This window comes from Botrytis sinoallii, assembly GCF_014898435.1.
Source record: "Botrytis sinoallii strain Bc 23 chromosome Unknown BSIN_001, whole genome shotgun sequence".
Taxonomy (NCBI): domain Eukaryota; kingdom Fungi; phylum Ascomycota; class Leotiomycetes; order Helotiales; family Sclerotiniaceae; genus Botrytis; species Botrytis sinoallii.
In genome coordinates, this window is record NW_024066028.1 from 2,544,392 (window position 1) to 2,557,231 (window position 12,840).

Consider the following 12,840-nt stretch of genomic DNA (forward strand, 5'->3'; position numbering starts at 1 on the left):
TGTAGGTCGAAAAAGCCCAGAACGAAAAAAAAAAAACATTCATCTTCCCCTCCAGTTTCTCAAGACGCCAGACATTTCTATCACGCAAAAAGATTAATTTTCACATTTGCCGCAAAGAAGGAAAAAAAAATGTGTTAATTGGTGGGTATGACGATAGAATTTCATTTCTGCCCAAAAAGAAAATTTACCTGCTGTAGCCGTTTGGGCAGTTTATACGTGTGGGCGCAAATTCTGGACCTCGAAAGGGTCATCGGATTCAAGAGGCGCATTGAGAGTCACAAAAATGCAGCCAATAAAAGTTATTGCGCAACTTTAGGAGCTTGAAGTGTCAGCCTCATGAGACATTTCCTACCACACAAATCATACTTTGGGTCAATTTTTTGCTGTTTTGGGGGCCAGACAATATGATAGGTGATACAATAGGAGAAGTGCCCTCGGATTATAGGGTACCCGCGTTTCATGTCTTTTTTGACTCATCTTATCCGAATTGCTCGGAACGTGGTACTTGTTCAGCCTCAACCCGTGGATACAAATAAACGGGTGGCCGGGCGAGACAAGGCAAATGGTTTGCTTCTTAAAATGAGCTCGAGACTTCGAGACAAATGGTTGATGACTCTTAAATCCTTAATAAGCCTCATATAAACCAGCCTCGGAATATGAAGGAAGATCTTTCACGTGTTTGCTAATATTACCCGTTCGTCGGTTGATCTACTACTGGTTATCACTATCACAGTCATTATCACAATTCAGTCAGGTGGATGGGTCTGTCATCCCGCCCTATTGATCGGTCAAAAGGCAAACAGCCAAACTTGTTTTGTGGTAGGAAGAAATGAGGGGCGGGTTCCACCGGTCCAACCGAATTCATGAAGCGAGATTCACATTGCGGGGTGGTATCCAAAATGAGGGTATCCCGTGCAGGAGAGTACTTGCTCACGTCACGTTGCCGTTGGGTTAGTGCTCACAATTGCGATTATCTCCGTTATCGAACGAGTTGGGACCGGAGTTGAGACCGGAGTATCTTTATTCATCTCGGAGATTTTGAAGGTTTGCTTCATACAGTGATCGATTGTTTGACATCGCGCACGAAGGAGGGGTATGTTTCCCTTTTTTTCACAGAATCAAGAGAAACCTGCCATCCCTAGAACTACTAGATCAGCAAGACGTTATTCAAAGTGGTTTTGCAATATTTGGTTGATTTGATTGAATCTAAATGGTCATGAACTGTGCTCTGTACTTCAATGAGAATCCCGCTAGATTCTCATCATCGATGGATTCAGAGATTAGTAAGTTCTGAGAACTAATCATCGTAACTCTCATTTCTTGATTCGCACCTCTCTTTCTCATATCAAATACACAGCATCCACTCTTTGACTGAGAAGATACATGTGGTTCTTCAAATGGACAAATACAATTTTAAAGGTGAGGTTAGGTATATACACATGATAAAACATCATCAGATTCGTACAACATCAGTGTGGCAATTATCTCGGAAGTACCATGAGTTTCGCGTTATGCGGTATTTCACGGATTGAATCCTTATGGTCCCGTATCAGATGCTCGACGAGAAGGTGAAAACATACTCAGGCTCTTCAATAATAGTTTTCTATTTTCTATGCGATCTCGGTTTACCACATCTAAGAATTTCCATTTTGCTAATGAGTTACAGCGATATTGGTTACCAGTCAGCTGAAATTTTCCTATACATCGCCATCGACCTCTTCGAAGACCCGTGGGAAGTTCGCCACTATCATAAAAACGACCTCGTGATCTGCTGTCTAGGCATGAATCCTATCAGGAAGGGAGCTACACACTAGCATTCTGTTGGGTTAGTCCAGATAGTTTGATACTGGAATGGAGAGCGGAAGCATTCGCCTATTCAGTTGAATCTTAACCATCTGGAATCCTCCTTGATAACTGCAATTTTAGTGGACTATCGTGCTCAGTACCCAAATAATAGAACCCCTTGTTCAAGCACGATTCCGCTCCGCCCCATTATTATCTACAATATCCTAAAACACACTGCGTGAATATGATTGAGCTATTCAATCGTTTACCGTCGTCGGATGACTGTTTGAAAAAAAAAAAAAAAAGGACAAATATCATTACCCAAGTAAGCTAGCGCCGAACGGTACATCTTTAGCGCTACTCACTAACAACGCCACTTTCCACTCAATTCCTTCGTACACACTCAATCAAAAACGAGGGAGAAATTTATATTCCTATCAGAAATTGGCCTGCATTGCGCAAAAGGAATGAAAGGGTTTTCAGCTAAGCGGCTTGATGGGATGACGAGGCTCGTTTTTGAGTCATGATGAAAAGTAATGAGTCATGTTTACTCCTTTTACTATCATCCAATTGACAACAACCCACTGGAAGGCGATGCTTATTTTGATAGCGGAGGCATTTTTAAATACAGCTTCTTATTGCTTATGTATCGATGTGTGTGGAGCTCAGTGTCTGATGGCAATTTTGATGTGGATAATCACAACAAGATTCCTGCTCTGCAAAGCTTTGGGTTGGGCAACACCGAGTAGAGTCCTGGACGAGGCTACAAAAATGAGGTGGGCAGGATTGAGCGGGGCAAACCCAAGTCAAGTCAAATGAGGTAAAGTGGAAGCAAAGCAAATCCAATCGTCAAGCGATGTTGCTGACGATGTTGTAAGTCGTACGTAAAAAAGTTGGAGACGGGCAAGGACTAATAAAGTCGCATGGTCACCAACTATCGTATTCTGTTATTGTCGATGGATACACATGGTAATTCAAAGAAGAAATTGAATTCGATATTTCGAATCAACTTGAGTGTTCTTCGTCTACGAATGAAAATTTACCTCCTCACATGTATATCACATGTGAACTTATAAAATGTCAACGCAAAGGTAGAAGTAAAATCTGTCCATTCATCTTTTCGTTTTCATATCTCCCCAGAGATCTTAGGCACTTTCACTGGTGTTTTTGACCGTAGTTCACCGCAGCATACATACACACTCATCCTATCAAAAGTACCTCATCTCTCGCTGAGCTTCTACAGGTCCTCCTTCATTTCGGACTTCCAACCTTTCCATTCCGTTTTGATCTCTACATTTTCCAACTCCCTACCCAAGTATCTCATTTCATTCTCGCGATCTCTCCGCCTGTCAATACAAAATCGAATAGATCGTTGACCGTACTTTACCCATCAGGAATACAATGATTCTCGAATGAAAAGTTTTGTTGATTACTTGTCTTGTTGCTCCGGATGTGTAGAAACTGTGCAAGATTCTCCTATGTTTAGAGGTTTCGAGCACACGGTTTGATGGATCAATATGTCTGGAGCGAATAGATGGAGACAAGAATCCCATTCTATCTCTTGCTTCGTCAGTCTGTAGGTAGAATCTTTGGATATACTGTGTTGGCCATCTATCTCATTATGTACATCAACAGATGAGGGGGTACTTTTGCAGAAAAGGTTCAATCAGATCATTTTCTGGTCTTGAAAGGGAGGCCCTTAGCCCTTCCCTGTTGCAGTCACTGATAGCTTAGAATATTACTTGACTTCATATCGTCAGATGTATCGCATTCTTAATTACTCATACATCATAAACTCACAATGCAATATAAATCCCATTTCAACATCAACATAAACACAAAAACCAGAAATAAATGAAGAAAAAAACTATATTACCACACTCACCCACCCCTCTCACCCAAGATTTCCAGCCCGCCAGAAATTCCCTTCCCATCTCCTCCATTCCTCCTCTTCCTTCTTCCTTCTCCCTTCTCCATCACCAGAAGAAAAAAAAATAACTAAACCCACACCCCATGCTGTCTCTCCACCTCTTCCGGTGCGTTCCCCCCTCTACATCGCTCGCGCGGCCACTCGCGCATCTGCATCTTCACCGCATCTTTGTGTTTCTGCGATGGGTGGCGCCAGCCGCAGAGCCAGAGGAGGAGGATTAGGAGGGGGAGGAGCGTGCAGAGGCTTGCGAGGAGGAGGGTGAGGGTTAGGGTGTTCATTTCTTTTTTGGGTGGGGTGTGTGGAGTGGAGTGGAGTGAGTGAGTTGTTGGGAGTGGGAGTGGGAGTGGGAGTGGGAGTGCGAAGAGATGGGATGGGATAGGATGGGGGTATTTATATTATAGATTGGGGGAGAAAGAGTATTGTTTGGATGGGTGTATCAAGTTACTTTCCTGATGTTGAGATTTTGACTGGCCTACTTTCTCTTTTGTTTGAATTTCCTGTTGTTCTTGAAACTTCTTTGTCGAGATTGTTTCTCTCTTTGTTCTGTGGATGATGTCTTTTGCTTTCTTTCTTTCTTTCTTCTGCTTGTGTTCTTTATCCATTGTTTCTGCTATTTTTCCCGATTGGGATGGGGATATTTGAGTAGGTATACCTAGTACTTTTTTGTATGGGTATCTATACATGTTTCATGTTGTTTAGTTGTTTATGGATGTGGGGAGTATGGGATACTTAGTGTTAGATATGTATCTAGTAGGTATGTATATATGAGAGATATAGTTGCTTAACTGGAGAGTATGAGGATGCAGATGGGTGGTGTGGATGGGTTGGTTGATGATGGTGAATAGTGGATTACGGGGGAATGAGATGAGGAATTCGGAGATTAGTGATATGGGGAGGTGGTGATTGGAATGAGAAGCGGTGAATGATACCTACCTATTCATGGATAATGTGATGGTTAGGTATGTTCCGAGGGTTCAAGGCTGTTATTAAAGTATGGATGGTGATGAGGATGTATTATGTTCGTTTTTTGGTATTAGATTATGCTCATTAGCTTATTAAATAGGATTAGTTGAATATATAGCTCGTTCTCGCTGATAGCTGATAATCGGGTATCGTAAACGAATAGATATATTGATTTTTGTATGCAAATGAATGGGATGGGATGGACTCAGTTCAGCGTGTACATGTGATGATTCGGAAACGTAGTTTTGAAAGTTCTAGAAAGGGAGTTTTCTTCTCTAGCTATTGATATCAAAGCTATGGATCGCCAAGTGTGCTATGGAGCTATGGATAATGTCTTCAATGTCATGGTAGTTGGTTATGCAAAACTTATAGGATCTGATCGAAGGAATGAAGTTGACTGCTAGCTTGAATGTTTGCGATAATGTTAATGTTGTATATTATAGCCTTTGATTACCTAGTAGCTTTACTTGTTGCTGCTTGATCAATGGCGAAGGAGGGAGATGTAATAGCATATCACATCTAGATGGTATTGAGATGTGGTTGATGTGAGGTATAAAACAATCGAAAGTAGTAAGCATAAAGAAGCGGAAGTAGCTCTGGGTGACTAAGCACACATCAAATTCCACACCAGGTCTCGGGTTGGTCGAAGCGTATTTCCGTATTGGGATCGTATTTCGGATTTCGTATTCGCCTATATAACCTTAGAAAGTCTGGGGCCGAGGGGCCCCAGTAAGATGGAGAATGAGAAAAGACATACTTGGCGGGCTTGAATAAGTACGTACACTCAAATCGGTGCAGTGATTAAGATGAGACGTAATCCTTTCAAATTCAGTGTTTTCAAACATTCTCGTTGCTTAGTGAATATCCTTATATATAATAACAACTTGTTCTTTCCGTTTCCAATAAAATTCTCAATCATCAAATCGTCAAAAGACCGCCCGTCGTACACCTCGATTGAGTCAAACACCAATTTACCCCTCCCCGGTATCTTGACGAACAGCTGGATTCATTAAAGATTCTAGGCATCGACGACGACAACAATTTCTAGGAACTCAACACGTCGCTTGATCAAAGATCATTTCATTTTGACATCTCAAACCATCGGTCTTTTCTTCAAATCTCAAGTTTGCCTGCTTGTATCTATCATATTGATTTAATTTCTACATTCCTTCTTTGTTTCTTTACTTCTTGGCGACGGTTACTTGAAAAAGAAAAATCTTGCGACACCTCATTTATTTCAGCTGGAGATGTGATATAGTGTCAACATGGATAAACAGAAAATCAACACCGATAACTCCCCAGCGACACAGAGTGATGGAGACACAGCAACGCAGAGTAATGAGGATGAGGTTAAAGATAAATATTCGAGTCAAGCTCAGAACCAGACATCATTCAAGGATTTTATGGTAATCTCTAGCCAAGTTCCTCACCATGGTTACACAAAACTAATAAATTTCGGTAGAGAATTTTTTCATACTCGACTACGGGTGATAAGGTCGTACTGATCATTGCTTGTCTTGCACAAATTGGGACTGGAGTTGTATGTTTATATAGCACTTGATATTCATCAAAGGTTGCTTGACTGACTGATATTTTGATAGACTTTACCGCTCATGAACATTGTCTTTGGTAAATATATGTCCACTCCAATTGAGAATTTTTAACTAAAGATCATGTTAGGTAAACTGGTGGGCAATTTTTCAGACTATTTTGTACCTGGTACGACCACTACCAAGGCCGAATTCACCAGTACCATCAACAACCTTACGTTTGTGAACCGTTTTTCTTTCCAATTCTTTTCCGATCCTTTCTACATAGTATCTGTCTCTATTCGATGTATCAAATGTCTTTGTGATCTACGGACTACGGGCAAGTGTTCGGAGTTTCCAGTAATACAGGCTTACTTCACACTTGAGATTGGAGCTCTCAATGCTCCATAGATCTTTGATGTGTTAGAGCACACTCAATGTACCAAATGTGTCCTATTCATCATATGGATCCAAGTTGCAAAAGACTATCAACAGTTGACATCTCATTGTCGTCGAAGTGCATTCTAGACTAGTGGAAGCCCACAATGAACTCCATGTAGCTTGTCCATATTGAGGTTTGAGCTATAGAAGGCAACACATAAATAGGAAGTACAAATTGAACTAACTTTTCGAAGCTTATTCGTTACTTACCTGTTCATCGCAAGATGGGTTTTGAGTTATATCTCAATGTTCACGTTTCGTCTAGTTGGCCTCCGAATATCCGCCAAATTACGACTCAATTACTTAAAGGCATTATTCAGCTTACCTGTTGGTGTTCTTGATACTCTACCTAGTGGGCAAGCATCAAATACAATCACAACTACTGCAAATACATTGCAAGTGGGTATTTCGGAGAAACTGGGAACTATTTTACAATATTTGGCAATGCTAATCACAGCCATCGTAATTGCATTCACATACAGCTGGGCATTGACTTTAGTAACTAGTTCCGTTCTTCTATTTGTTGCTTTGGTTTATGGTAAGCATTTACACTTTTCATACACTGAGTTGCCTCTGTGCATTTGATATCTTTGTCCTTCTTAATTTGCTAAAGCTGATCATAACAGGAACCGTTATACCGATTGTCATGAAAATGTCAAAAAATATCGAGCATGCCGACGAGAAAGCCTCTGGAGTTGCAGGTGAAGTTCTTGGGTCAATACGAATGATTGTAGCGTGTGGTTCCGAAGATCGGACTGCGAAAAAATATTCTGGATGGGTTGAAGAATCTCGAAAGCGAACATTGAAGATGAGTCCTTGGGTCGGTGTTCAATTTTCACCACGTATGTATTCCCTATGGAATTCTTTCTTATTTGCTTGCTAACAATCATTTAGTCATGTTTGCTATCTACGCGTAAGTATTTGATTCCTCAATGATTTGACTCGGATTAGTGTTCATCTTCCTAACCACATTTCTTCTACTCGCATGCGCCAACATCAAACTAATCATTGATACCAGTACAATGGCATTATGCTTTTGGTTCGGCTTTCGGCTTTTCTCAGAAGGTCACCTGGACAACGTCGGAACTATACTAATTGTATTGATGTCCGTGGTGATGGTTGCAATGGCAGTGAGTCAAACAGCTGCACCCATCATGGCTGCTGGTAAAGCAGCTACAGCAGCAACAGACTTTTTCGCGGTAATCGACACGCCTAGGCCCGATAACAGTGGGCTCGAGGAGCCTGAGGTATCAGCCCGTGAAGACATCACTCTCAACTCCGTTACTTTTGCCTATCCGAGCAGACCCCATGTCAAGGTTCTCGATGATTTATCGATGAGGTTTGAATCTGGTAAAATCACGGCTATCGTGGGAGCATCTGGTTCTGGCAAGAGTACTATCGTAGGTATGTGTATTCTTCAGTATTGTATTCTATTCCCAGATGTTTTGCACTTTTTGCACGAGTAATTATTGATGGCCTACGACTAGGTCTCTTAGAAAGATGGTACAATCTCGAGGAGCAACGAATAGTGATACCTCCAAGCGCCATGAAAGACGAGAAAAAAGACAAAAAGAAAGAAGAAGAAGAAGAAGAACGACCAAATACTCCCGAGTACGACGAGAAACAGGACCCAGTTGCTCTATCTGGTATTATTGCCTGTGGAAATAACGAGTTGAGATCCCTCGACCTCAGATGGTGGCGAACACAAATTGGCCTTGTACAACAGGAGCCGTTTATATTCAATGATACGATAGCTAAAAATGTTGAATATGGTTTAATTGGTTCAGAATGGGAACTCGAAAATGCCGAAATTAAGAGGAAGCTTGTCATAGAGGCTTGTAAAGAAGCCTTTGCTGATGAGTATATCACTAAATTGCCCTTGGGATATGATACACAAGTTGGCGATGCTGGTATCAAGCTAAGCGGTGGACAAAGGCAGAGATTAGCGATTGCTAGGAGTATCATCAAGCGACCAAAGATCTTGATCTTAGACGAAGCTACCAGCGCAATCGATGTAAGAGGAGAGCAGATTGTTCAGGCAGCGTTAGATAAAGTGAGCGAGGGTAGAACAACAATCACGATTGCTCACAGACTTTCAACAATCAAAAAGGCTGATAAGATTGTGGTCCTGAGGAAGGGAAAACTTGTCGAAGAGGGAACTCATGAGGGATTACTTTCTAACCCGGACGGCGCATATAGTGCTCTCGTTAATGCCCAACAGTTATCTTTAGGGGATGTTTATCAAGAGGAATCTAATTTGGTGGAGACAGTGGACCCATTAGTACGGGAAATGAGTGCAGCGGAAAAGGAAAAGGAACAAAAAGAAGCAGTGGCATACAAACCCAAGGGTCTCGTCAGAAGTCTCGGACTTTTCCTGTATGAGCAACGTGCTCGATCGCAATGGTACTTGATGCTTGTGATAGGTGCCATAGCTGCTGGGGCCGCTTATCCTATTCAAGCCTATCTATTTGCACAGATCATTTCAGTCTTTTCATTGACTGGACCCAGACTTAAGGCTGCCACGGAACACTACGCCTTGATGTTCTTCGTTCTTGGATTGGGTGCTGGTGTGGCTTGGTTCATCATGGGCTATTCATCAACCATCATATCTGGTCACATCACCTCCACATACCGTCAAGAGTACTTTGAGAGTATTTTACATAAGCCAATTGCCTTTTTTGACGCAGAGGAAAACTCCAGTGGTGAACTTACTGGTCGTGTCGCCAATGATCCAACACAACTTCAACAACTACTTGGCATTAATATGGCCATGGTGCTGACGGCGATTTGTAACATCACTGGTTGCATCATCATCGCTTTTGTTTTTGGCTGGAAGCTGACTTGCGTGGTGGCCTTTGTCGCCCTTCCTTTATTGATTTGTGGCAGCTTTTATCGCATTCGGTATGAGATTCAATTTGAGAAGATGAACCAAGCAGTCTTTGCTGAGAGTTCCAAATTTGCGGCCGAAGCAATCTCTGCATTTCGAACAGTCACCTCGTTGACCTTGGAGGATATGATTTCCACCCGTTACGAGGAGCTGCTGAAGTGGCATGTGAAGGGCCACGCCAAGAAAAGCAGATATTCATCGATTATCTTCGCCGCTAGCGAGAGTTTGGGATTGGGGTGTATGGCTTTAGCATTTGTGAGTTTATTTATCATGTTCCAGGGTGCTGTGGCGTTAAGATACGAGCTTGAAGGTTGAATGGATGAGATGATCCTTGGATCTAGGGGATTGCTCTTGTTGTACTGCAAATCCGAACTGATCCGAACACAAAGCTAATATGAGTTGCCTTTTAGTGGTATGGTGGCACTCTCCTTGCTTCAAGAGAATATGGCCCAGTCAACTTTTTTGTGGTCTATATTGCTATAATAAACGGTGCCGAGAGCGCTGGAAGTCTGCTGAGTTTTGGTCCTAGTTAGTGCTTCGTTGATAAACTCCCTTCTGTTCGTTACTAACCTCGCGATAGATATGGCACAAGCATCGGCAGCAGCAAACAGAATATTGAGTTTTAGACTACCGGCAAAAGTAACTGGAAATTTAGCGTCGCATATCCAGAACACAGAGGGCGGGGTGAAGATAGAATTGAAAGATGTCTGGTTCAAATATCCTACTCGTGACGTTCCAATATTTACTGGGTTGAATATCACGGTAAGTCAAATCTGTAGTAAGGTTGAAGAGGATGCTGATTATCATAGATTAAGAAAGGCCAATTCGCTGCATTGGTTGGGCCTTCAGGCTGTGGAAAAACATCAATTGGTAATTTCACATCTGTCATATGGAAGATAATCTACTAAATCAGACACTAGTCAGTCTCCTTGAAAGGTTCTACGATGTTCAGAAGGGTAAGATATTATGCAACGACACCGATATCTCCGAACTTGATGTTCGAGAATACCGGAAAATAATCTCGCTCGTAGCACAGGAGCCTACTTTGTTTGAAGGTACCATCAAAGAGAATATATATTTGGGTGTTGATGAGTCGACTCCAGAAGAAACTCTCCATAAAGTCTGTCGCGATGCCGAAATTCACGACTTTATCATGTCCCTCCCTGATGGGTACAATACCAATGTCGGAACTAAGGGAGTTGCTCTTTCAGGAGGACAAAAACAACGGATATCAATAGCTCGTGCGCTCATTCGCAATCCCAAGATCCTTCTTCTTGACGAAGCAACATCCAGTCTAGATTCTGAGAGCGAGAAGCTCGTACAAGCGGCATTTGAACGGGCGGCAACAGGTAGAACAATGGTTGTCGTAGCACATCGACTAGCCACTGTGCAGAATGCAGATGTGATTTTTGTGTTGGGTGAAGGTAGGGTATTGGAAGTGGGAGATCATGCAGCATTGTTACGGAAGAAAGGTGTATATTATCAAGTGGTAAGTCTTCAGATGCTCTTCAAATTCTTTCGCCTCAAGCCCATTCAACCTTCATTGTACTTACAAATCTCAGTGTCAATCTCAAGCACTTGACCGATAAACAGCAAAACCGCAGGAAGCAAAACATATCTCTCAGCTTAATTTTTTTGCATTAGAAGTATTAATTTCCAACTGTACGAGTGGGTAGAGGACAAATGAATTCCACTTAAATCCTGTACAATCACGATGTATAATCTAGAATTCTCTCACACATTCATCAACCTATGAGCTGGCATTTTGAGCTCGGTAATGTTGCAGTGCATATTTTGTGCATCCTGTGCATAAACTGACACGTAGATGTAGATCATGTCCAATTCATGGTTTTCTATACGTTCCGACTTTGGAGGGACTTTTTCGTAGTTGAATGTAAGATTTTAAATTGGCTGGTTCTTGATTGATGGTGGTGAAATTGAGTAGGCGACTGAGAGGTACTTGAGAGGTTATCGTGAATTTGAGGTTCAATTAAATAGTACACCGAGTCGTGATTTTGACCCACGCTATCCACTATTATTACATACCCGTGCACTTAACTCACTGCACGAGGGAGGAGCTTTGGCTGGTCCAATATGGTGGGGAGGAGAGAGAGGTGATTGCCACATTTGGGAGAGATGCATCACTGGCGCCGGGTAGAAAAGAATGGGTCGGATAGTTGCTACTTGCAATGGGTGTGAACATGTATTGGAGGGAGATTGGAAGTGAAGATTCGTTGATTGATTGATTGATTGATCGATGGGATGAATATTTCAGCTTGAATGGAACAAATGCAACTCGACTCAATCTAGGTACAGGTAAGAAGCAAGTTCGTCATCTCGAACTCCGAATCCAATCATCCAAGAGCATCTCTCATGTAAGGTGAAGAACTCAATGAGAGGCTTTGAGATTCACCGCCCTCAAATGTTGAAAACTGTAAATAATCGGGGTCTCCTTGGGGATCCATCGAGGGAAACCCACCGACAACAATGTAGCTCTAAAGGGATGGAAAGGTTGTATTAAGAAACGAGAGACAGACTCCATCTCAAAAGAAAGACTCCTTACTACAATACTTGTTCAGTGCTTGGTAGTTTTCTTCGACTGTACTTCATCACGTCGATGCTCTCTTTTGTGTTATGACGACGGCGACTACAACGACAACGACAACGACAACGACAACGACAACGACAACGACAACGACAACGACAACGACAACGACAACGACAACGACGATAACAAGAGCAACAGCAGCAATAACGATTCACTCTATCAACGATCATTTGAATTGATTTATTCTTCTTTTTTTCTTCTCTCTCTCTCTCTCCCCATGTTGACTTGACAAGCCACGAATCTCGTATCAAGAAATCAAACTTCAGCTGAATGAAAAAATCATTTCCAAGATCAACATTACTTGTGGCGTTCAATCAAGGATTACCCAGCGGTACACCACTAAACATCACTAAAATCCAAAGTCGAGATTCGCTTGATCCCCGATTGTTTTCCATTTGGCGCCTTTCTCCAGCCTCTTAATTAAAATTACAGCCCGCCCCATCTTGTGGTCCATTGTCCACACCTGGTCTACCACAATTCACCACGGCTACGCTACCTCTCCACTTCGACTTTTCTACCTCCCTAGCTAAAGAAACGCAATCTCTAAATTTTATCTAAAGGAGCCAGATTTTGGACTATCACAAGCTATCATCTGCGTCCCCATCCCCTCCTTAGTTCAATCATCTAGAGCATCAAACTTAATCAAATTTACCTTTGCGAATCGCCAAACCTTAAGAACACAATTGATAACGAATTT

At 42.1% G+C, this 12,840-nt stretch overlaps 1 protein-coding gene across 1 annotated transcript; it reads left to right on the top strand.

Moving 5' to 3' along the window:
* Positions 1-5,473: 5,473 nt before the first annotated feature.
* On the top strand, positions 5,474-12,266 carry EAF02_000574 (uncharacterized protein). The gene is made up of 14 exons (XM_038896622.1): positions 5,474-6,084; positions 6,141-6,218; positions 6,280-6,307; positions 6,359-6,446; positions 6,843-7,186; positions 7,275-7,490; positions 7,543-7,561; positions 7,667-8,052; positions 8,136-9,790; positions 9,946-10,063; positions 10,116-10,297; positions 10,345-10,405; positions 10,456-11,024; positions 11,098-12,266. The coding sequence occupies exons 1-14, from the start codon at positions 5,944-5,946 to the stop codon at positions 11,122-11,124; spliced, it is 3,912 nt and encodes a 1,303-aa protein (XP_038763481.1). The 5' UTR covers positions 5,474-5,943; the 3' UTR covers positions 11,125-12,266.
* Positions 12,267-12,840: the final 574 nt, after the last annotated feature.

Excerpts from the sequence above, each read along its gene's own strand:
- EAF02_000574 (XM_038896622.1), top strand. The coding sequence starts at position 5,944 with ATGGATAAACAGAAAATCAACACCGATAACTCCCCAGCGACACAGAGT. Across the intron at positions 6,308-6,358 it reads GCTCATGAACATTGTCTTTG|GTAAACTGGTGGGCAATTTT; the intron begins GTAAATATATGT and ends AGATCATGTTAG. Across the intron at positions 11,025-11,097 it reads AAGGTGTATATTATCAAGTG|TGTCAATCTCAAGCACTTGA; the intron begins GTAAGTCTTCAG and ends TACAAATCTCAG.